Source organism: Triturus cristatus, chromosome 4_2 (assembly GCF_964204655.1).
Source record: "Triturus cristatus chromosome 4_2, aTriCri1.1, whole genome shotgun sequence".
NCBI classification, from domain to species: domain Eukaryota; kingdom Metazoa; phylum Chordata; class Amphibia; order Caudata; family Salamandridae; genus Triturus; species Triturus cristatus.
In genome coordinates, this window is record NC_140586.1 from 969,982,990 (window position 1) to 970,006,871 (window position 23,882).

Sequence of the window (23,882 nt, forward strand, 5' to 3'; positions counted from 1 at the left end):
GTGGCAGCACTCCACCGGTGCAGGTAGAGTCCAAGGTGTACATCCCCAAAGATGTAGTAAAGGAGTATTTTAGAAAGGATGACATAGGGCAGTGGTTTAGAGCCTACGAGGTGGCCATGTCTTCACACTGGGTCCCTGAGAAAGACTGGGGAGCGGGGTTGTGGGGAAGGTTCCTTGCTGAAGGGCGTGACACACTGTTAGATTTGCCCTTAGATCTCCAAGCCTCATACCCCCATATGAAGGAAGCTTTAATGACAAGGTATGGGTTAACTCCTGAGCTATATAGACAGAGGTTCAGGGAGACTAAGAAGATCCCTGAGAGTACGTATGTGGAGTATGTGACCTTTTTCTGCAGAGCGCTGGATGGTTGGGTGAAGGGTAGCAAAGTGAATGATTATCAAGGGCTGCTTGATTTAATTGTATGGGAGCACTTGTCCAGTCAATGTTTTCCTGAGCTACGCCAGCACCTGATTGATAGCAAGCTGTCCAACCCGAGGAAGCTTGCTGAGGAGGCGGACCGCTGGCTCAGCACCAGGGTCCACAAGGGTCAAGTGGGAGACTCTGCCAAAGGTGGGCAGGGTCCCCAGCAGAAGAGTGGGGGGGACAGGGGTAAACAGAAGGGGTTCCAAAAAGGCCCCCAAAGTAATTCCCAAGGGAACCAGCAGAAGGGTTCTCAGCCTCCCCCACCCCCGCAGCAGAACGGGGCCCCGACAGGTAGACCTGTTCCAAAGGGGCCCTTCAATTGTTATAGGTGTGGTGACCCGGGTCACATTGCCTCTGATCCTAAGTGTCGCCTGTTTGGTAAGACCGCACCCACTGGTGCTCCACCCCGGCAAGTAGCTAGTGTTAACTTTGGGGAGGAGGTAGCAGTCCAGGAGGGTGGGGGTCCCGGGCAGATGACCCTAGTCTCGCTAGGAAAGAGTGAGATGGTCCCTGAAACCTACCTGCCCTCTAACACTAAGAAATATGGGCAAGTAGTGACCATCAATGGAAAGAAGGTTGAGGCTCTTAGAGATACAGGAGCCAGCGTGACCTCGGTGAGGCAACACCTGGTGTCTCAAGAGCAGATTGTACCCAATGCCTACTGTAGGGTTGTCAATGCTGACAACATAGAGAGTCGTTGTCCAATGGCTCAAGTTCCCTTTGAGTGGGGGGAGGTCTCTGGTACTCTACAAGTCGCTGTGAGAACTGACATGCCTGTAGACTGTCTGCTAGGGAACGACCTGGAGAGCTACCCTTGGGAAAAGGTGGAGAAGACCACGCATCTGAGGATGGTGGGTCTACCCGACTGGGCGTGCGTGACCACCCGGTCCATGGCAGCCAGTAGGGGTGTTGAGAGGGTCCTGGAGCCTGAGGGAGAGGTCCAGGAACCAGCCTTAGGGAGAAGGCGCAGGAGGCGCGGGAAACCGGCCCCCAAAGTTCCCACGGCCCAGGAGGAAGTAGACCCTGAGGGGGATGCTCTGGAGCCTACCGGGGAACAGATTGCCGAACTGGGAGACTTGCCTGAGCTGACCCATTGGCAGCAAGAAGGAGGTCCCTCCAGGGAGGAATTCTGCAGGGAGCAGAAAGAATGCCCTTCTCTCGTGGGTATGCGGCAGCAGGCTGCAGACCAGGCCAACGGTGTTCAGGCCAAAACACACTACGTGTACTGGGAGAGTGACCTCCTGTATTCCGAGCCTAAGGCTGCTGAACCTGGGTAAGCCCGTGTGCTGGTGGTACCCCAGAAGTTCAGAACCTTCCTACTGGGGCTGGCTCACGATGTGCCTTTAGCAGGACATTTGGGGATGGACAAGACCTATGACAGGCTTGTCACCCACTTTTACTGGCCCCAAATGCACAAGAATTCAGATTCCTACTGCAGAACCTGTCAGACTTGCCAGGCAAGTGGTAAGAGCGGAGGGAAGCACAAGGCTCCTCTGCAACCTTTCCCTGTGGTCGGTACGCCATTCCAACGAGTGGGTATTGATATTGTGGGGAATCTGGACCCCAAGACAGCCCTGGGCAACAGGTTCATCCTGGTCTTGGTGGACCATGCCACCCGGTACCCTGAAGCCATCCCTCTGAGGACAGTGACGGCCCCCGTGGTGGGACGGGCACTGATGGGAATTTTCTCCCGAGTGGGATTCCCTCTAGAGGTGGTGAGCGACAGGGGGACCAATTTCATATCCACGTATATGAAATCCCTGTGGAAGGAGTGTGGGGTAACTTACAAGTTCACCACTCCTTACCACCCCCAAGGAAATGGGTTGGTTGAGAGATTCAACCGAACCCTCAAAGGCATGATCATGGGCCTGGACGGTCCAATGAGGCGTAAGTGGGACGTCCTCTTGCCATGCCTGCTCTTCGCTTACCGAGAGGTGCCACAGAAGTCTCTAGGGTTCAGCCCCTTTGAGCTTCTGTATGGTCACCCGGTAAGAGGACCTCTGAGTTTGGAGAAGGAAGGCTGGGAGCAATCTCCCAGGAAACCTCCCCAGAATGTATATAGTTACATGCTGGCCTTCCGAAACCAGACTAGGCGTTTCAGGCAACTTGCTGAGGCAAATCTGGAAGCCAGCCAGGAGGAGATGAAGCGGTGGTACGACCGGAATGCCACTCTGGTAGAGCTTCAACCTGGACAAAAGGTGTGGGTCTTGGCCCCAGTGGAGCCTTGTGCACTTCAGGATAAGTGGACAGGTCCATTTGAGGTTGTGGAGCGCAAAAGTCCTATCACCTACTTGGTGGACATGCGGTCTCCCAGGAACCCTTTGAGGGTCCTACATGTTAACCGCCTTAAGCCCCACTTAGAGAGGACCGAAGTGGGCATGCTGCTGGCCACTGATGATGGAATGGAAGAGGAGACCGAGCCTCTTCCTGACCTCTTAGTGGCCTCTGAGAAAGATGGGTCAGTGGATGGAGTTAACCTCTCACCCACCCTGACGCCCGAACAACAGGAAGATTGCCGCCACTTGCTGGGGCAGTTTTCCGACAGATTCTCCCTGGTTCCTGGTGTCACAGATTGGTGCGTCCATGATGTGGACACAGGAGACAGCTTACCTGTGAAGCACAAGGCTTACAGGGTAACTGACAGGGTCAGAGCTTGCATCAAGGAGGAGGTCTCCAAGATGCTTGCGCTGGGGGTGGTTGAGTCCTCCAGCAGTCCTTGGTCCAGCCCCGTGGTCTTGGTCCCAAAGGCTGCTGCGCTGGGAGCCACACCTGAACTCTGGTTCTGTGTGGACTACAGAGGACTCAATTCAGTAACGAAGACTGACGCGCACCCCATCCCCAGAGCTGATGAGCTCATTGATCGGCTGGGGTCTGCCCGGTTCTTCAGCACATTTGATTTAACGTCTGGGTACTGGCAGATCGCCTTGACCGATGGGGCCAAAGAGAGGTCAGCATTCTCTACACCAGATGGGCACTTCCAGTTCCGAGTCATGCCATTTGGGATGAAGAATGCCCCTGCCACCTTTCAGAGGTTGGTCAACCAGGTACTGGTTGGGCTGGATGCGTTCAGTGCCGCCTACCTGGATGACATCGCGGTGTTCAGCGCCACCTGGCCCGAACACTTGCGCCACCTCTGGGAAGTGTTGATGGCTCTGCGCCGAGCAGGCCTCACGATCAAGGCAAGCAAGTGCCAGATCGGGCAGGGTTCCGTGGTGTACTTGGGACACCAAGTGGGGAGTGGCAAGGTGGCACCCTTGCAACCCAAAATTGAGACCATCCTGGCTTGGGAACCCCCCAAGACGCAGACCGCAGTGAGGGCCTTCCTGGGGCTCACTGGGTACTACCGGAGGTTTGTCAAGGGCTATGGAACGATTGTTGCCCCCTTGACAGAGCTGACTTCCAAGAAGCAGCCCAGGAACGTGATTTGGACTGACACCTGTCAGAAAGCTTTCGACACCCTGAAGACTGCCATGTGCACGGCGCCCGTGCTCTTGGCCCCTGACTTCTCCAAGGAATTCCTAGTACAGACAGACGCTTCAGAGCATGGTGTAGGGGCTGTTCTCTCACAGATGACTGAGGAGGGCTGGGACCAACCCGTAGCCTTCATCAGTAGGAGGTTACTTCCACGGGAAAGTAGGTGGAGTGCAATTGAGCGAGAAGCATTTGCTGTGGTCTGGGCGCTGAAGAAGCTAAGACCCTACTTGTTTGGGTCTCACTTCCGGGTTCAGACGGACCACAGGCCCCTCAGATGGTTGATGCAAATGAGGGGTGAGAACCCGAAGCTGTTGAGGTGGTCCATCTCCCTACAGGGTATGGACTTTACGGTGGAACACCGTCCTGGTACAGATCACGCCAACGCTGACGGTCTGTCCAGGTATTTCCGCCTTAGTGACGAGGAACCCCCTGGGCAAGGGTAGTCCTCCCCACATTTCAGCTGGAGGGGACACGTGTTAGACCTGGCACCTTGGCGTGAGTTTCCCTTCCACTTTTTGATGGTGTGCCTCGATTGTTTTGCTGGTGTTGTCCGCTCAGGGCACTGTGCCACGGCTAATCCGTGCCGCAGTGCAAGTGCTCCCTAGGTAAAGTGTACCTGTAATTGATGTTCATGATTGGTTTATTGGATTCACTGTCAGTCCCCAGTAAAGTGCACCAGGGGTGCCAGGGCTTGTGAATGCCAATGCTGCTGGTGGGCTTGCAGCGCTGGTTGCGCCACCCACAGAAAGCGGCTTTGTAAAATGTGTCTAGGGTCTGCCACCGCAGACCCTGTGCGCGGTCTGGGACCGTCGCGCTGACTGCGCAAGTGCCCCCACTTGCCAGTCCCTGAACCTTCCCTTACCTACATATTAGCCACCCCTCTGGTAGGCCCACGGGCAGGGTGCATTGTAGGCATAAGGTAGGACATGCCCTGATGTGTGTGGCATGTCTTAGTAGTGAAATACAGCCATTTTCGTCTTTCACTATTGAAGGCTACCTGCTCTCCATAGGCCAGAATGGGCTGCTGGAGTCACTACACGCTGTGACCCCAGTGGACTCAGAGAGCATGGTAGAATGTCAAGTTTAGTATGCCTGGACTCAGAATAATAAAATACTTCTTGTAGTCAAGTTTATTTTAATATCCTGGGTTTGTAAATACTACTTTTAGAAAGTTAGTATTTACTGACCTGACCATCTCAGTCCGCCTCTGCTGTGTGTGTGTGTGTTCTGCCTAGCAACAGTAAGGAGCAGGGTGGGGGGATCCCCAGAGACAGGTTGGCTGCCAGGTGGTGGGTAGAAAGATGACACCAGGATGGGTGGGAGGAGTACACCTTGACTCTTGAATAGACCTGTGCTCTGCCACCACAAAGCCGGCGCCACCCCCTGTGGGGCGGCTGATGTCTCTGCCCTGCTGCTGAAAGGAAAGAGCAGAGTCACCATAACAAAGTGCTCCAGAACTGGACTGAGCCAGGCCTAGGCCCCCTGGCGCTAAAGAACAAAAGAATCATGGTATAAAAGTAGGAGCCCGGCTCCTAAGAAATCAGAATCCTGTTTACCACAAAGAACCTCTGCCCGACTAGAAGGAGAAGGAGACGCTGGAGGAGCTGGCCTGCTGCTTGCCTTGCTGAGAAAGGAGAGGAAGAGACTTACTGAAAAGACTTTGCTACTTTGTGCTTGAACATTCTCCAAGGGCTTGATCTGAGCTTGCCCCCTGAACTGAACCCCAGGACCAGTGGGTTCTCTGTGCTTTTGCTCGTCCTCCAATTCAAGCCGTGTGTGCATCCCGCTGGAAAAGAGACTGCGCCCCTCATCGCCCCTCCTAGGGCCGTGACACTCAGAAGCTTGCCTGCCTCAAACCCGTGAGAGCCCCGCTCCGTCCCGAGCCGCTCTCTGTCCCCGGGCCAGGCCGCCTGCATCCCTGTCACCGCCTGCTACTGGAGCGCGCTGACCGCGCTATCACCCCTCCCGCCGGAAGCCGTCCGACGACTGTGATCTACGCCGGGTCATCCAGCTGTACTGACCGTGCCCTGCGACCCCGCTTCGCTATCCCCGGACATCTCAGGCCGCGCCGCCCCCGCTGTGGAGACCCTCCGGCACCGCCGTGCTAAAGGGTCGCTGGCCGCGCCTACCTACGTGCCCACACCTGCTGATTGAGGACCCAAGAACACTTCCCAAGCTGAGAGTCGCACCGACCTGTGCCGACTCTCCACATCACGAAAGAAGTTCCAGTATCGGGCTCGGGGCCCGCAACGCCTTATTTCCCCGTTCGCAGGAGCCGATCTCTGTGAGTACTGGAACCACAAGTAACATTTGCAAGAGACTACAAAGTATCCATTTGAAGCTACGAACAAAGAACATTTGCCTGCTTTACAACCTGGTGGCATAGCGAAAACGTTATTGGTCTTGTGATAAGTCTGCTGAGATATATATCCTTATTTTTACATAAAGAAGCGTATTTTTATATATATCCAAGTCTGGTGTCCGTTTCTGGGGGGATTGATGTATTTACTGTGTGTATGATTGTAAGTGCTTAACCAACAACGCCTGAGGAATCGCCTTGGCTGCTCACGCCATGCACCTAGAGGGTGAGCATGGGTCATTCGCGAGGGGTTATCCTGCGCCCTGACGTGGAGGAGAGGGTTCCTGCTTGACACAAGGGCAACCTTGCGCCAACCAGAGATCCCCGACTCTAACAGGAGGTCGACCATGGCTCTGTACCCTCCCTGAGCCGGTACTGCTCCGTAACTGCTCTCAGGTACGGCCACTCGACCGAGTCGAAGGCCTTCTCCAGGTCCAGTATCAAGCAATCCGCTCTGGGCCATTGCTGCGTGGCGTACTCCTGCACCCGAAAGAGGCGGCTGATATTGTGAGAGGTGTGGCGTGTGGGGACAAAGCCATTTTGGTCCCGGTGCACTAGATTGGGCACATGGGGGGGCCAGCCTCCTGGCTAATACAGATGCCAGTATCTTGTAATCCGTGTTTAGCAGCGCCAAGGGGCGATAAGAGCCCAGCCGTGTGCTATTTTTGTCAGGTTTGAGAATAGAGACCAGCGTGGCCTCGTTTAATGTTGGGGGTAAAGCGGCGTCTTCCGCCGCCGCATTGTACATTTTCAGGAGTTCCGGGACTAGAATATACGAGCCAGCCTTGTAAAGCTCAGCTGGTAGCCCGTCCGGGCCCGGGGACTTGCCATTAGACAGGTTAAAGATGGCTTCTCGGATCTCGTCTGGCTCGAGTGGGGCTCCCAAGTCATCCTGCTGTGCAATAGTCAGCTGCGGCAATTGTAGGGGGGAGACGTAGCCGGTTACGTCAGAGTGAGGTACCGGTAGACGAGAGCGATACAGTGCTTCATAATGAGCTACGAATGTGTCGTGTATGCGAAGTTGCATGTACGCTAGGTCCCCTCCCTCCACCTGTATGGCCGCCACTGGGGCAGAGCGGGCCTCTTGAGAGATCAGCCAAGCTAAGAGTTTGCCAGGCCTGTCGCCTAGGTGGTGTGTTCTCGCTGAGTGCGCAGCATAGTTGACGTGTCGGAGTCACTCTAGTAGGCGCGCATGCTCCGTGCGGGCTTCGTGTAACGGGTCCTCATCGCCATCCATAGCCCCCTCCTCCCTGGCGAGCAAGTCAGACTCCAACCTAGTGAGGTCCCGTTTCAGTTGGTGTCTCATATGGCCCTGTGTGTGCAGGCAGTGTCCTCGGAGCACTACCTTGAAGGCGTCCCACTCCACCTGGGGAGTGGACGCCGTGCCTGTGTTGTCCTCAAAGTATTGTGCAGCACGCTCGAGTAGGGAATCGCGGAAAGCCGCGTCCAGTAACAATGCAGGTTGCAGGCGCCATGTGGGCACAGGGGGGTGTGGTTGCTCCCAAGTTATGGACATAAAGTGCGGGTTGTGGTCGGAGTGCGTGCGGCCTATGTAATGTGTATCTGTAACATGGGGGGGGAGGTCAGTAGATGCCATGAACCGGTGCAGGCGGACATGCAAGCCATGAGCGCCTGAGTAGTATGAATATGCCCGTGCCCCCGGGTTGCGTGTTCTCCAAACATCGTGTAGGTCCCACTGTGTGGCCCACTCCAGTAGTGCTTTTGTGGCTCCCCGTGTGGAGGCGTTGGCTGGGGGTGGGGAGGAGCGATCTTGTGCTATATCTAGAGCGCAATTATAGTCGCCCCCCAGAATCCACGAGGTTGCATGCCAAGGTGCCATGGTCGCTGAGAGTCGTGCCAGGAAGCTGCCCTGATCGACGTTGGGGGAATATAGGGACACTAGTACAATATGCTGCCCATCTAGCCTGCCCTGTGCAGCGGCATATCCGCCCTCCCGGTCCACTGCAACATCCGTGACCTCCCAAGGGGTCCCGGGGTGGATCCATATCAGAGTTCCGCGAGCGTACGAGGAGTAATCCGTGGCATACAGTTGCCCTCGCCATCTGCGGTGCAGCGCCCGTACCTCAGCTCTGTTTAAGTGCGTTTCTTGAAGCAGCGCTATGCTGATTTTATGGCGCTTTAGATACGAGTAAATGTGATAGCGTCTAGCCGGTGTGTGCATTCCCCTGACGTTCCAAGTGCATATTTGTACACTAGCCATAGCAGTCATGTGTGTGCGTGTCTCCCGCTCCCTCCCAAGGCGGAGCTCCCAATACAGTGTTCCCCCAACTCCAGCGCTGTGCTCCCACCGCAAAGCCAGTATTGGTGCCGTGCGTGCAGTGCCGTGATCTCCAGCAGGACAGGGGGATTGGGAAGGAAGGGGAAACATATAGCCTCAACATGGCAACAAAGTCAAAAATACCAAAAGGTCGGCTGCAAAACATGTCACCGTCCAAACATTCGAGTGAGCTCGTAAACTATACAGTCTTAGGGGGTAGCTTGTGGCTTATCGTTTAACAGTAAACAAAACAGCGTAGTCTCTGGAGAGCTCGGCATCCCTCCCGGGTGACACATGGAGGCCGCTGCTGTCCGGCGGACGCTCAGTGCCCGCCGCTCAGTGGCACATCAGCGGCATGCCCGGGCACCAGTTAAGCGCGGGCAAGTGGCTTAGGGGGGCATATCCCTCTTCAAATGTCCCCTGTGGCAGCAGACCGTCTGGGTCGCACCGTAGGTTATATATTCGTGTCTGCTGTGTGGGTGATCGAGGCTCGTGATCATAACTAGAAAAGGTACTCACAGTGTCTGGCTCTGGTCTCGAGTCCCCGGAGCGGCAATGATGCGGACGCAGGTAGTCCCATGTCTCTCCCAATGGAAAGCGAGGGAACTAGTCTGGAACTTAGGAAGGTCTGTACCCTGCGTCAGGTGGCGGGCTGCCACTGGGTGCCTATCAGCCAAAGAGATCCACTGTTTGCGGCGTGACGTCCGGGGGTTCCCCAGAGCCCTGGGTATCTGGCATACCATAAATCGCCTCATCGTCCGTTGAGGACACCGCAGGGCTAGTGCTCGGATGAGATGATGGCGCCGGGGAATTGCTAATTGCCGCCACCCTGCGCAGGGCATCTCGCTGTTCTTGCTGAATGAGGTCCGCTGGTGGCGAGTGAATTGTCGTATCTCTGGCCAGTGGGGGCGTGGGCGACCTGCAGCGGCGTCGCCGTCGTGGCCCTCGGGTCCGTTCCCTGGTGGCAGGTCCCGGCACTCTCCTCGGCGCTTCGGGCATTCCTCCATCCAGCCAGGCCTCCGCTTCCTCAGGGCTCGCAAAGAAGTGTGCCTTATCTCGTGCCACCACTCGCAGTTTGGCAGGGAAAAGTAGCGAGGTTGGCTTCGCGCAGGCGCCTTTTTACTGCCAAGAAGGAGTGCCTCTGCCTCCGTACTTACACCGTATAGTCTGGAAAGAACATCACCGTGGCATTATCTATGGTGATGTCCCCTATCTTCCTGGCTTCGCGCAGTATGGCATCGCGGTCCCTGTAGTTGAGGATCCGGAGGAGAAACGGTCTAGGGTTAGAGCCAGGGGGGAGCGGTCTCGTGGGCACTCAATGGGCTCTCTCCACCACAAAATGTGGGGAGAGCACGTCGTCTGGTAGCAGTTCTCTAAGCCATTCCTCCACCCGGCGAGTCGGATCCACCCCTTCCCATTTCTCCGGAATGCCCACGAGGCGGATGTTGTTTCTGCGTGCCCGTCCTTCCGCATCCTCGGCTCGGTCTTCCAGGAGTTCCACTCTGTTCAGGAGGTCCTGTACTTTTTTATCTGTCTGCGCCGCCTGTGGTTCAATTGCTGCCACCGTATCTTCCAGCGCCTTGGTGCGATCCTGCAACTTCCTATGGTCAGCCCGGAGGTGGGTTAAGTCTATTGCCACGCCATCGATTCTGGTCTCCAGGGAGGTGCGTGTCTGCTGGAGGGATTCTTCCATCCGTTCCATGGCTGCTAGGACGCTGTCCAGCCTCGACGCCACTTGCTCAGCATCCATCTTGGGCGCCGCTTTTGCTTGTTTCCCCTTCGATGGCGCGTTCCCCGATCCGGTGCGCTTTCGCACCCCTCCAGGCATGGGGCTGGCGGTGTGTGCGAGGTATTTTCTCCTGTTGTAGGGGGGGTGTAGGTCCATCCCGCGCGGCGAATCGCCCCTGTGGCGTCGAGGCTATCGTTGCTGGCCGCAGTTCGTCGCCAGGGAGAGGGGTGTCTCACGCACCGTTTTCAGTGCGGCACTGGGCTCCGTAGCTGTGGGCCTCCAGGTCTCGCGTAGTGCGGCCTGGTCGTCGCAGTTCCAGTGGCACCAGATAGGGAAGGGTGTATTGTCCGCTGGGTAGGCGTCAGGTGTCTCCCACCAAAGTGTGCGGCCGCATCCGTGTTGCGCTCCCACTCCACAAATTTGCTCACCACCCACTGTGTCCGGAGGCGCAGGTTCCGTGCCACCGAGGGCCACGGGGCCCAGCCAGCCACGTTGTCAGTCTCCCTGGCACCGGCGGGCAGCGATGATGTGGGCAGCTATGTCCATTAATGGCGGTATCCCTGTCCGGAGGGAGTCCGTCCCCAGGTCTCAGCGTCCTGCAGGGAAAAAGGAGGGGGGAGCAGCCCCAGCCCAGGATCAGCCAGTTCGGAGCGGTGGGGGGGAGGGGGAGGGGGAGCCTCGGTTACCCCTCGCGTGCCCCTAAGCTCCTAATGCCGCTGGAGTAGCCCACTCCTCCTTAAGGCAAGGCCGCCTCGTTAGCGTCCAGGGGGTATCAGCCACCGCGTGGCAGCAGCTAGGTACCGTCGCCGCCCCGGCACCACTCCGCCTCTCCCAGGGCCCCAGGGAAGTCACTCTCTTGCTGGCCAGGCGTACAGGTCTCCTCCCGCGTGGGTGCCCCAGGCCGCCCTCAGCCTGCTGTCACCTCCGATCATGCCTCCAGGGGGAAGGGGGGGCCCCGGGACCTCTCCGAGCCCAGCCCCAGCCGTGCGGGGGGGCCGTTCCTCAAGGGCTACGAGCCTCTGCGCGTCTCCGCGATGGTTCCCCGCAGGCCGCAGCCCAAGGCCCAGCAGTCCGCCGGAAGCCATGGACTCGCGTCATCAGGGTCCCCAGCAGCGTCGCCGCCAAGGTGGTCATGGTCTCGCCTCTGGGGTCGGTGCGGAGTCCTATCGCCGATCTGCACCGGAGTCAGCCAGAGCGTGCATCGGGTCCCAGGACAGGTCCGCCGGCAGTATCAGGCCACGCAGGATAAGTTTCGTCGGATAATTAGCCCGGGACGGGGAGACTCAGCCGGGAGCTCTACCCAGGCACGTCCATTCACATTGCGTGTTAAGCCACGCCCCCCTTTGGCTATCAATGCATACATTACTTTTTCATGATCGAGATTTAAGTATTGTCATTTACTCGCAGATATTATATCGACCTTTTTGTGGCACTCCAACCACGAGTTTGCTCCTAGACCCTCTGGCGCGATATATCCTGAACTAATCTCCTAGTAAGTTTAGCCTATATTATCTAGTTTGGTTTAGTATGAGCGATTTACCATGGATTCACCATTTAATTAAAGATAATGTCTTAAAATGTATCATTGATTCTCTCCCTCCTTAGGAGTCTAGCATGTATGAAAAATACGGAATAAGAATCCCTCCATTATATCTTCCCAGATATGATAATAAACTTATAGAACTTTAGTAAGTACACTTTAACATATAATTACTTAATATTCCTATAAGCTCTTAAGTGATACTGGTGCACCTTGTGGCACCCAATTTTCATTATTCCCCTATATCCAAAAACATGATATTTCTAGGTATCAACATGTAGCTCATATAGTGCAATTTAGTATGGAAAGGTCCTTTCATATACCCTACTGAGAAATCATTTTTCTTGTTTCTTTTTCCTGTTATCTTTTTCAGTTTATCCCTTTATCCTTATTGTCCTTATCCTTTTCAGTATTACTATGTTTCTTTTTTCTATCTTTTTGGTCGTTTTTATTCTGTTTCTTGTTTCACGTAAATTCTTCACTTTGTAATTAAAGAAGTGCTGATTATATGAGTCATATATATTCTTGATGTTGCTAAAAGTGTGTTTTTCCAATTGTTTCCATAGAGTTGTACATATGCTCTGTCATATTCACAGTGACTTTAATGTATGTCTTTGTTTACCCTTTCACTGAAATAAATAGGTATACTCTGTATTAGTGCAGATTAACTGTTACCTTTCAGAAGAACTATGATTAGCCGTTGTAAATATATGTTTTTATATTGTATTTCTTTGTAATTAATAATTGACCAAACTTGCCAGGTGTATGTATGTATATATTCAACTATTTGGTTGAAAATGTAACAAGAGATATGATTTGTTGATTTCATTTACTTATATTCTTTTCTATATTATTTTGTGTTTCTTATAGTTACTATGCAATAGACGGTCCCCTGATGAAGGCATCTTTGCCGAAACGCGCGTAGTCTCCATCTGCCACTTTGCTTCCATCGACTACTTTATTGACCGTATTATCATTTCCTTAGGATATGAATCTTTATTAAATTCAGAATCACTGTTCATCATTTTGAAATAATCACTGTTTTTGTATATAGATACTTTATCTTTTTGTATAATAATAACAAATAAATTATCATAAAACATCTAAATATGTTTTTCTGGATCTATATTTGGAATTGTATTGATTAATCATGTACAGATATATACCTGGTAATTATTGGCAGTTTTAGTTAACATTTGCTATTGTCCTTTATCTAATATTGTTATAGTCCCTACGTATAGCAAATCTATTGATTATGTAGGGGTCCCCTTCTTTCAAACTTGTAAGCTGAACACACACCTGCCCATGTGGGCATATCGTGTGTTTCCGTCGTCCAGCCTGATGGCAATGACTGTGTGGGTGACTGCCCTACCTGACAATGGGGGATCCATGTGAAGGTTGCATTGAGGATGCAGAGACAGCTGAAGCAGCTGCAGGGCACTGCATAGACCTGTTGGTTCATGGAGCGGGAGGAGTCAAATACGGTGCCTAGGTACCTAGATTTGGGGAGGCCTGCTGAAGGTGTTGGCCCACCAGGTGATGTCACATGCTGATGGGTTGCTTACGAGGATGAGGACTCATGTCTCCTCTGCGTATTGCACCCCCCAGCTGTTGATCATCCATGTTGCACCTTACAGCAATATACGTCCTGGAAGCCCAGTTTGATCTGTGGACATATTTTTGAGGGAAACTATGAGCTAGGTGTCCTTGTAGGTGGTGATGTTTAATGGTATCCTCAGTGTTGCACCATTTCTTCTCCATGTGTCAGCAGATGCATCTGCCAACTTAGATTTTTTGGGTGACCGAGGTGTCATTTATTGCACGCTGTATGTTGGAGTTGCATAGTGGGGCAAGTGTGTATGCGCAGTTTGAGATACATGTCTGTAATTTGCGGTCTAGTGCTAGTGGTGTCGACTGCAGCGTTGTGTGTGTTGCTGTTGATGGTGTTGTGTAGCATCTCCTCATTGCCTCAGCTCCAATAACTTTGTGTGGTTCCGGATGTGTTTTAGGGTGGCTTGGGGTTTACCGACGAGAAAGCAAACATTTCCCAGAGTGTAATGGATTTTGAGTAGTTGTGGTATGTGAGTTGGAGGCTCTGCTCAGGAATGAGTACGCAGTCCAGGGAGTGGACGGAGGGGTGTCTGATCATTTTGATGGTGTGGAGGAAGCGTTCCTGCCCTCAGTGGCCCCTGCAGGCGAGCGTGCTGCTGAGTGTTGCTTTGTGGCTGGTCTGAACATGAAACTGCATGTGTTGTGCTGTGGGGCAGGTCTGGTGGCAGCAGCAGAACTGAACGTGAGCCGTGTCTGTTGTGGCCTTTTGCCAGTTCAACGTTCTCATGGCGTTGACTGCGAGGAGGGCGGATGAGTGCTATCTCTAGATGGTAGCAGAGCCAGGGTGCCTGCTGGTGTTCATGTTATGCATGTGGATATTCGCAGATGGCCTTAATATTGTTGCACAGAAGGAGTGCTATTGAGGCTACCGAGCAGCGCACACAATCAAATAGGCTCGGGGGAGGGAGGATCAACTGTGAGGTAATGTAATTAGCATTGATGCTGGTAAATAGTCAGAGGCGACACATGGCTAACATGAATTCAAAATCACACACCACAAAACTATCAACACTACCAACACAGAATGCATAACCACTAATGGACACATTTCTCCATCACATGTTACAGGTGATCAAGGATATGCACTCTGCCCATGGATGATGACACCCCTCCGAAACTCCACCACCCAGGCCCAAAGGCAGTATAATGCGGCCCACAGATGCACACGGTCAATTGTGGAGCGCACAATTGGCGTGCCAAAGTCACGTTTTCATTGCCTGGACATCACAGGTGGCAGACTGCTGTACTGCCTCGAAATGCTGAACAAAATCATAATAGCATGTTGTGTACTGCACAATATATATGTGCGCACCATTGCCCTATGGATTCAAGTGCCTGCTGCACCGGACGATGACCAGGATGATGATGAAGATAGGGCAGGAGCGATACACCCCACAGTTAATGCAGCAGGAACTGCCCGAAGGAACAGAATAATAAACAATTTCTTCACCTGAGCACGTCACATTGTGACAGTCCTTATCAAATGTATATCAGTGCAAAATGACCCCAATCACGGTTTGTGCAAATAAAAAACACAACACACATACCCTGTCTGCATGTTACTCTCCTGATAAGTACATCACTCTGAAAAGTGTATGTTACACAATAAGTGCAAATAATATCACAATAGTCAATTAATGGTGGGTATGTCCCTCAGTACAGAGATGCTTTTTAGTGTGTCAATTGTGCAAAAGTAGAGTTTTCAAAAATGTTGCTGTCATTTTGTGTAAATCATTAATTATAGGGTGTCCTCTGTGCTAAATTCATAATTGTAGTGTGTTGTTTGTGGTAAATGATTTATTTGAGTGTGTCTGGTGTGTTAAATAATGAAATGTGTGTGAAATGGGGTATAAGATGAAAAATAGGCGTGAAATGGGGTAAAAGATGACAAATGGGCTTGAAATGTTACTTAGCAAGATGTATTGGTATGCAGACTCACTAGATGCTTCCCCACTTGGTGTACACAGGGCTGCATCTCATGAACAGGCAAGAGGGCACATTGCCTGGAGATGCGTGAGGATGTCAGAATTTCCCCCTTGCCTCATCACTACGCATATACAAATCTTCTGCACAAGCACGCATCTGTCTCTGATGCCAAAATGAGGATGCACTGTGAATGTGACTGATCATGTGCAACATTGTGCACATGTGTCTGAGTTGTGTGCAGGAATGTGCATGTGCATGTAGGTGGACTTTACTGCACATACACAACCTTGCACACAACTCAGACACACGTGCACAATGTTGCATGTGTGCTGTGATTGGTGGTGGCATGCCTACTCGTGACAGAGGTGTCAGAGAGAGATGCGTCCTTGTGCAGACGATTTGTATTTGTGTGGTGATGAGGCAAGGGGGGAATTCTGACATCCTCATGCATCTCAAGTTAATGTGCCACTTTGCCATTTGATGTAGCACTTATTTTGTGGTCTGATGTTGATCTTGGACTATATTGGGCTGAGTTTTCTGTGCACATTTCCAAGTATGTGTGCCCAAAAATATGTGTCTTGCAATGTATTGTTTGAGTAGGATGATATGTGTCTATGCCACCATGGACAAGTGTATCCTATTGTAGGGATTCTGCACATACACAGAACTATGCACAAGCAAACAGGACCTCAGTGAATAGGTGTGTACCACCTATCACGTTAGTACCCAAAAACCCAATCGACTAGCTATAGTGTTTCATTCGGTCTCCTACAAACATCAAGGAGATACGAAATGATTAGACAACCCAGAACATAAGCACTCCCGACTCACCTCAGGAATTGCGGGAACAAGACACACTCTTTCGCTCACTCACACTTGTCCACAATAAGAATTGACAGAGTCACTGAAATAGTCCATAATTTTTATTTTAACTATTGTGCTCTGCAACTAAGTACACGAGCCACTACCAGTAGAAAAATGCATGAACTTAAAACAGTAAGCATGTTTACAACGCCATAGAATACGAAAGGAGAAGTCATTTTATAAAGACTGGGGAAACATTAGGATATTAGGCCAGGCCCCCCCTCGCCTTGGTGAGAAGTAGTTCATTTTATATAAAGGTAGATCTCTCGGCGCTGTCAGCAGACCCCCTACCTGGAAGCCTGGATGTAAAGGTTACATCATAGGAACAGCAAAGCTCTTCTCCAACAGCTTTCTCTCAGTGTCTCAAAAAACATGTTGCAGTGAAATATTAAAGCACGAATCTCTAGCACTGCAGCTGTGAGCACAATGTAAATCTAGGCACGAAGGACTGACCAGAACAGAATAATCAGAAGAAAACAACAAGAGACATTGCTAACGACTTTGCATGTTATGTTCAGACCGTGCTCATGGAAAGGCAGAGAACATTAAAACAACTTTTAACATGCGAAGGGTGCAGACAGAGTGTCGCGAAAACAAAAGCATTTAGTAACGTGTGCAAAATAAAAGCATGAGGCAAGCTTATGCTAACTTAGCAATGTCGACAAGGCTACTAAGAAACACACGACACCTTCCCCCTGGTAGGTCCTTAGGACGTAGAGATAAGAGACCAAACAGAGTTCACAATTTTGGAGTAGAAAAAAAACAAGGCAACTGCCATTTGTAAGCAGAGTAAAAAGAGAAATTATTGATGGCATTGGAGTCCAGACAGAAGAAACAATATTATCCAAGGTGTAAATGCGGGCCAAAAGCGTGTTAATACTGTTGTCCACTAAAGCAAGGACATCTTCTAAATTTGCTTTATCAATTTGGTGAAAGTTTCCAAATTTCATTGTAAGAGGAGCCAAGAGAAAATCAGCTAAATCGTTATCATCTAAAATGAGGGAAAGAAGTTGTTTCACAGATGCTAATGTGGATCGTTCCACCCATTGTTGACATAATTTGTCCACTGAATATGTTGTTACCGAATGTTTAAGAGTATAACGAGGGTCAGGTCGAGTTAGAATGAAACCAGGCGTTACAGTATAAAAACGCAACTAGCATGCATTTGTATTTATTGGTCAAACTAACCACCCCGATGGCTCAAGCTCAGAGACATTAAAAATGTTATTGGCAAGCAAAGCTTATGCTAACTTAGCAATGTCGACAATGACCATAAGAAACACATGAGAATCCGGCACATGATCCACAGTAATTGTGGGTATGCACTGCAATGTATTTAATTGTGCATGAGTTCCATTGAGCCCATCCACCCCCGTCCCCCAAGTCCCTGGTTGTTACTCACCCAGTTGTTGTTCTGTCTGGTCACGTTCAGCAGTGTCCTGACCCGCAACTCCGACCACTGCCTCATCCCTGATGACTCGGGACACCTGCTCCTCCAACTCATCCAGCTCCTCCTGTGGCGCTGGACTCCCTCCTCCAGTCGTCTTTGCTGCTTTCAGGTTGGCTGCTAGTTTCTCCTTGGTCTTGCGCTTAGTATCATGCCAGCGCTTCTTGCAGTCGTCCACTGTTCTCCTCTCTCTGACGGCATTCACCTTGGACACACTGTCCTGCCCTATTTCTTTTTTTTCTTGCCAATGTCACTGTGAAGGTGACAGACAGTTCTTGTTGGTGTTCAGTCACCTCTGCAATCAGGACCTGGTTTTCCTGCTGGCTGAACTTGGGATTCCTCTTGGCCTTCACATGGGTCTCTGGCTGGTCCTCCTGGGAATTTGTGGGGTTGTTTGTGTCCTCTGCACTGGTCCCAGCTTCATCCATGGCTCCTCTGCTATTTCACAAATCTTTTTCTTTTTTTTTCTGCTTGGCAGGCCTTTTGTAGTGTATTTTCACGCTGAACGTGAGAGATGCAGGCCTGGTGCCAATTACCGATCCGATTCAGGCGCTAATTGGCCCATCGCCACTTTTTTTACGTTAGCATGAGGCTTTTTATCGCCTTCACGCTAATTCTCTCGACACACATTTCAACCAGAAAGGGAAGCTATCGCCTGTTGGTGGCGTGTTGCTAACATAGCTATAGACTCTGGGGTTCAACGGCGATAAAAATTCTCGCGCTAAACAATGATTGGCGATAAATATCGCCATTTGTTGCTAATATCCCCTTCGGTGTTCTACACAGAGTGGGAAAAACTCAGCGAGCAGAGCAGAATTTTACCCCCAGGTCGACAACATCGCAGGAGCAAATGATGTGTGACTAATTTGCAGTTATCACTATGGGAAAGGGTGCAAGCAAAAGGGTTGGCGCCCCAGATAAAATGATGTCCTTGGTATGCACCCTGTTACCTAGTAAAGCCCTCATGAACCAGATAGACACAGGGAACGTCATCTGGGTGTGGGAACCAAGACTGAAGAGTGACAAACTGTAGAGCCAAACAGAGGCAGGGAACTATGCTTCCCACACATGAAGCTTACACAGCTCATCCCATCTCCACATAGATATACATGGATCTGTCACCCTGCCCCTCCCCCACTATGGGTACCGTTAGAAGAAGGAATACTCAGCCACAGTAGAGGATTAAAATCAGATAAAAGGCCTGTACTCCATGACTATAGATCAAAAGGCACCAACTATTAACCCGGCAATGGCCTAGTTAGGTGGATGTCAACCAATCATGATAAAAGGAATACTACGCTGGATGCACCAACTGTGTCCAGCACCGCCTAGAAGTCTAGCAGAGCCAAACAGAAGTCACAGAGAGCACTTGTCACACAAGTCATCAGCATAATCCATCTAGATGGGCAGAATGTTGAAATGAGGAGCACAACAAAATGTGGTGATGATGTCAGGTATGATAGACTATGAGAAACACTTTTCTTTCAACAGCTTGAAGTCAAAGATGTTCAAGATTCACTGACACGTCTCATTCGGTGTGGGCTTTCTCAGTGTGAAATATTGAATTAGTTCATTTGTAGTTTTAGAAAGTTTGAGCCAGACCTGCAAATTTAAGAGATGTTAAAGAGGCAGACGTCAGCCTCCTCGGCAACCTAGTTAAACAATGAAAGGGGGCTGAGGGGACATAGTCAGTAGAGTTTGGCTTCAGCACCTTCAGGATGGATCCAGACAAAAACTGTTTTAGACACAGTTCATCATTTCTTCTGGACTTGTCAAACCTTGGCCTCCCTTGCAGGGTTCACCTCCATAGACCACAAATAAGTCCCAAGAGGGGCATCTGCAAGTCAACGACAATGTAATTGTACATTCATAATAACCACTTAATTAGAATAAATAAAATACCCCACTTGTTCTTGGCAGCACATTAGGATGAATTATCCACAGAGTGGAAAGACATGAAGACCATGTGGATATCAAGGCTCAGGTGCCTGCTGAGGGAGCCCACTTCTAGGCATAGATGGATTATCCTAGGAGTGGATGGACCTGCAGATCTTGTGGGTATCAAGGCCCGGGTGCCTGCTGAGGGAGCCGACTTCTAGGGATAGATGGATTATCCTAGGAGTGGATGGACATGCAGATCTCATGGGTATCAAGGCCCAGGTGCCTGCTGAGGGAGCTCACTGCTAGGGATAGATGTCTTTAGGTAAAGCCATGGTGCACGGGTGCCTGGGTTGGTGCTATGCAGCATATTGTTCACCAGTGCTAGGAAAAGGCAGGAATGTGCAGTACTGTCTTAAATATGGTGCATCCCTGCCCTTCTCCTGTCACGCAGCACAACGCATTAAGGTGATTTGCTGCGCTGCGTGACATATTGGTAAATATGCCCCCAGTCTTTGAGTGGGGAATGTGCAAAGTGGAAGTGATAGCTCATTAAATGCGTTCCTTGTGCTCCAGTTGCTCCTTGGGGTCTCAGGTGTGAATGGTGTTGGGCTTGTTTGGAAGCGTTACTTGATGAATTACTAGTACAAACAAGCCGTCTCTCTTGCACAGTCCTGGAGTCTCTTCATCTGAGGAAGCAGCTCAGATACATGCACTGCAGCAGACACTAATCTTATAGTTTAATGTTTTACATATTTCTTCACTCAGATTGGACTTGCATCACCAGTTCTGTATCACTGGAAGCAATTTAGATATTAGTGAGCTATATGTTGCACACTTTACCCCTCAGGTTAAGGTTAATTTCAACAGCCTTTGATCATCATTACATGACATTACTACCCTTCCTCAGACTGAGTCCGTACTCACCGAAGGCAGGCTGAAGGGCAACAAAATTCAGGATCTGAAGAAAGCAAACACTCCTTACCAGCATCTTGGAGGCTCTGAAAAAAGAATGAAAAGACTAGTTTACTCTAGACTGACCTGGTTCATTCTCCATCTCTCAGTAACCCAGGATTTATGTGGATGCCAGTACCTCACTTTCAAACATTTTAGTCATAATAAACACCAGAGTAAATTAAAAATGAAGAATGGGCTGGACAATGAGGAACAAAAATGTACATCTCACTCTTTTGACATGAAACCTGGACCTTCTGTGTAGCAGCATTAAACTTAATGCACTGACGCTCAGAAAAGAGAAGCATTTAAAAGGAGATGGGAAGGGTAAGTCCTTCAATCCCAAGCACTTATTACAGAAAAGTGGTTATTATTAGTTGAGAAGGACACAAGGCCTTAACTAGTAATAAATCTACATGTGTTTCTTTACTGGGAACCAGTTAACTCATAGCAGCACTTGATTCTCTCAGGGCAGCAAATCAGAGCAGTCCACGGCCTACTCAAGGGGGAGGTGTGGACTCTTAATCCAAGTCACTAGCAACCAACAATAACACTCAATAAATGTTTAGCCAAACAGTGCTTTTTCTTAGATTTATTTTATTTTATTAGAAACATACTTCTAATACTGTGGATGAAAATGTCTTTGGATCCTGAACCTACGATAACAACACTCCCATATATACTTCTTGCAACACCACAATATGAAGGATATTTAAATAGGGCAGGCCTACTGCCTTTATCAGGGTGTCACCACATTAGTAAAACCAGACATGCCATATTTTGAGAAATCACCACCAATAAAATGAATATGGACAGCAACCATATTCAAATGGTAACCATTGCAGTTTCAATACAATGAATGTCAATAAAACATGTTCCTACTACAGGCTGTGATGATAGCCTTGTATTACATGCAAAATAGATGTTATTATTTCTCTGCATGTGCCTGCTGCTGGCTCGGGTTGGAGTGGCTCCTGGAGTCCAGTCCTATGAAGCCAGACACCTTCCATTGTTCTCATCTACCTTATTTTAAGCCATGTTCTTGACCACCATTTTTGTGAATTTGTGCGTCTCTGACATGATTAATATATTATGGTTGGAGAATTTACAAACTTCATTTCATTTTCAGCTTTGCCATTGCTTGTAGTGGATAAAGAGCAGTTGCGTGTGTGGGCAGAGACAGAACGGGTAAATAATATCTTTGCAATCATTTGCCTGCCATGTAGTAAGTTGTTTCTTCATGGGAGAGGACAGTGGTCTGACAGAACAGGGCAACCTCTTCTTTGTTATCAATGTCCCTGTCTTTGCTGGCCACGTGGTGGTGGCCATTTTGAGTAATCAGTGTGTGTGTTTGCCGTAGGCTGCATGTGTTCTTTCTTCTCCATCCCTACTCTTTTTGCTGCCCATGCAGCAGTGACTATTCTGTGTGGCCAATGTGTGTGTTTGTAATAATCAAAGAAGAGGGAAAGAGAAGCTATGGTCCATCCGGCTTCCAATGGTTAGTTATAAATCAAGGGGGGAGAGAGAATGGACCACTTGTCCTGTGTGACCAGGGTCTTTCGGTAGTGTCGGTCATTAAAAAACCCTCATACAAGTACACAGGTCGATGGCGGTATATTTTCATTCTCAGCCTTTTGTGTAATGTTTCAGCGTCATCATTGGGTCTTTTTCTTTGTAAAATGCTGACCTCCGCCTGGAGGGAGACCTGCTGGTACTGTCAGTAGTGGTCAGAAATAGAGGTGAAGATGTGCTCGTGCTCTTGTGAAATGATTAAAATCCCTATGCCACTTGTAACCTCAATAATTTATTAGGGAGGCAGTGAATTGGGAGATTAAAACTAGGTGTCGTGCGTTTCTTAGAACAAGTTACTCATCTTACGCACTGTTTAGGGTCAACATGTTTCAGCCCTCTGTGTATTCTCGGGGCTTTCGTCAGGACCGAAGTTAAATAGGTGGAGCCCCTTAGGCTCTGCAGAGAGAGGTGTGCTCACCACTCTAGAGTTATCAGGTCAGACCAGTAGTATCTGTACCTAGAAAGAAAAAGGAAAAAATGGGGGTGCAGTTGTACATGAAACCTAATACATTTAATAGTTTCAAGAGAAGACTGCTGGAACAGTATAACTCAATTTACCACATTGGGGGTGAGTGTCTTGCATCAATTATGCGTCGGAATGGGTGTAACTACAAGAAGGTGCGAAAAACATAGCGGGTAGATTAAAAGGTTAAAGGTTACAGAAGTGTGTATCACGCTATGCTGAAATAAGCGTCTAAGGCTCGTGAGGAGAATCACTTGTTAACATCAAGTCAAAGATTCTCAATTACGGGTGAATATGCAGTCCCATTTGGCGCGCATATACCCGATTCAGTATGTCACTCATTAGCGTTCAGATTAAATACTCTAAAATCGAGGGCGAAATACACTGTCCCGATTTTGCAAGCATGTGGCTGATTCTTTTTGTTTTTAAAAAGCTCTTGTAGATGAAGAACCAGAACCTTTTGGGCCAAGTCTCCGGAGTTCTCCTGCTTAGCTACACAGAGACACGGGACACTCTGTCGGCGTTAGAAGATCAGATTTATTTAGCTGCAGCTAGTACAGTTATCCTAGAACTACACAAAGTAGGTTCTCAGGAGACTGCCACTTCACTCTGTGGCGCACAGGGTTATATACTATATAATGTACGTATACATTAACCAAAAACACTCCCAGAACACACAAGAAAGAGCCAATAAGGAAAGTTGGAAAACAGGATAGAACCAATAGGAGGAATTGGAAAACAAAAGTGTCAGATGACTCGAAGAAACCTCTCCTCCAACTATGTTTGTCACCCCTCCCTCAAGCTAATTTATTAACAGGTTTGTAACTAACTTGAAGGTGGCGAGATACTTTGTGTGTGTTGGAGGACAGTTGTGAAACGAGAGAATACTAGCAGAAGACAGTGAAGGCCAGACGATAAGATAAGGTCAGGAAAGAATAGTGTGAACCAACAGATAGTTGAGATGGGGATTAGGAAAGCCAGACAGGGATTAGTGTACTCGGCTAGTTCTAACACCAGCTTTGCAAATAGAGGCAGAAAGCGTATTTCGACACCAGGCTGCAGAAAAAGCAGAATAGACTTTGTTCGCCGTGCTGCCTGAGTGATGGCAACATAAAATGGCGGCGGAGCACAAAATGGCGGGTCGATTCGATCGCGATCAGAAATCGAAGTTCCTCAGACCCTCCTTTTGCCAGAACTCAGGCAAGATAGACTCATGCTAATCTGAGTCAATGTCGATAGCCATGAGGTCATCGAGCTGTTGCTGCAACATCATTTTTATGTTTTCTGTTACTTGTGGTTTGGGTTTTGGGATGCACATAGTAGCACAAAGGTCACAGATAGCGGGACCACAGTGCATACAAAGG

General features: G+C 49.8%; 1 protein-coding gene across 1 annotated transcript in view; it reads right to left on the bottom strand.

Annotated features, from left to right (window-relative positions):
• Nucleotides 1-23,882, bottom strand: part of LOC146839176 (CD5 antigen-like) — a 612,478-nt gene that overhangs the window by 511,776 nt on the left and 76,820 nt on the right. The window contains exon 2 of the mRNA XM_085603205.1: nucleotides 20,457-20,530. Coding sequence (XP_085459331.1) covers nucleotides 20,457-20,520 — 64 coding nt within the window. The 5' untranslated portion in view covers nucleotides 20,521-20,530. The remainder of the gene's footprint in view (nucleotides 1-20,456; nucleotides 20,531-23,882) is intronic.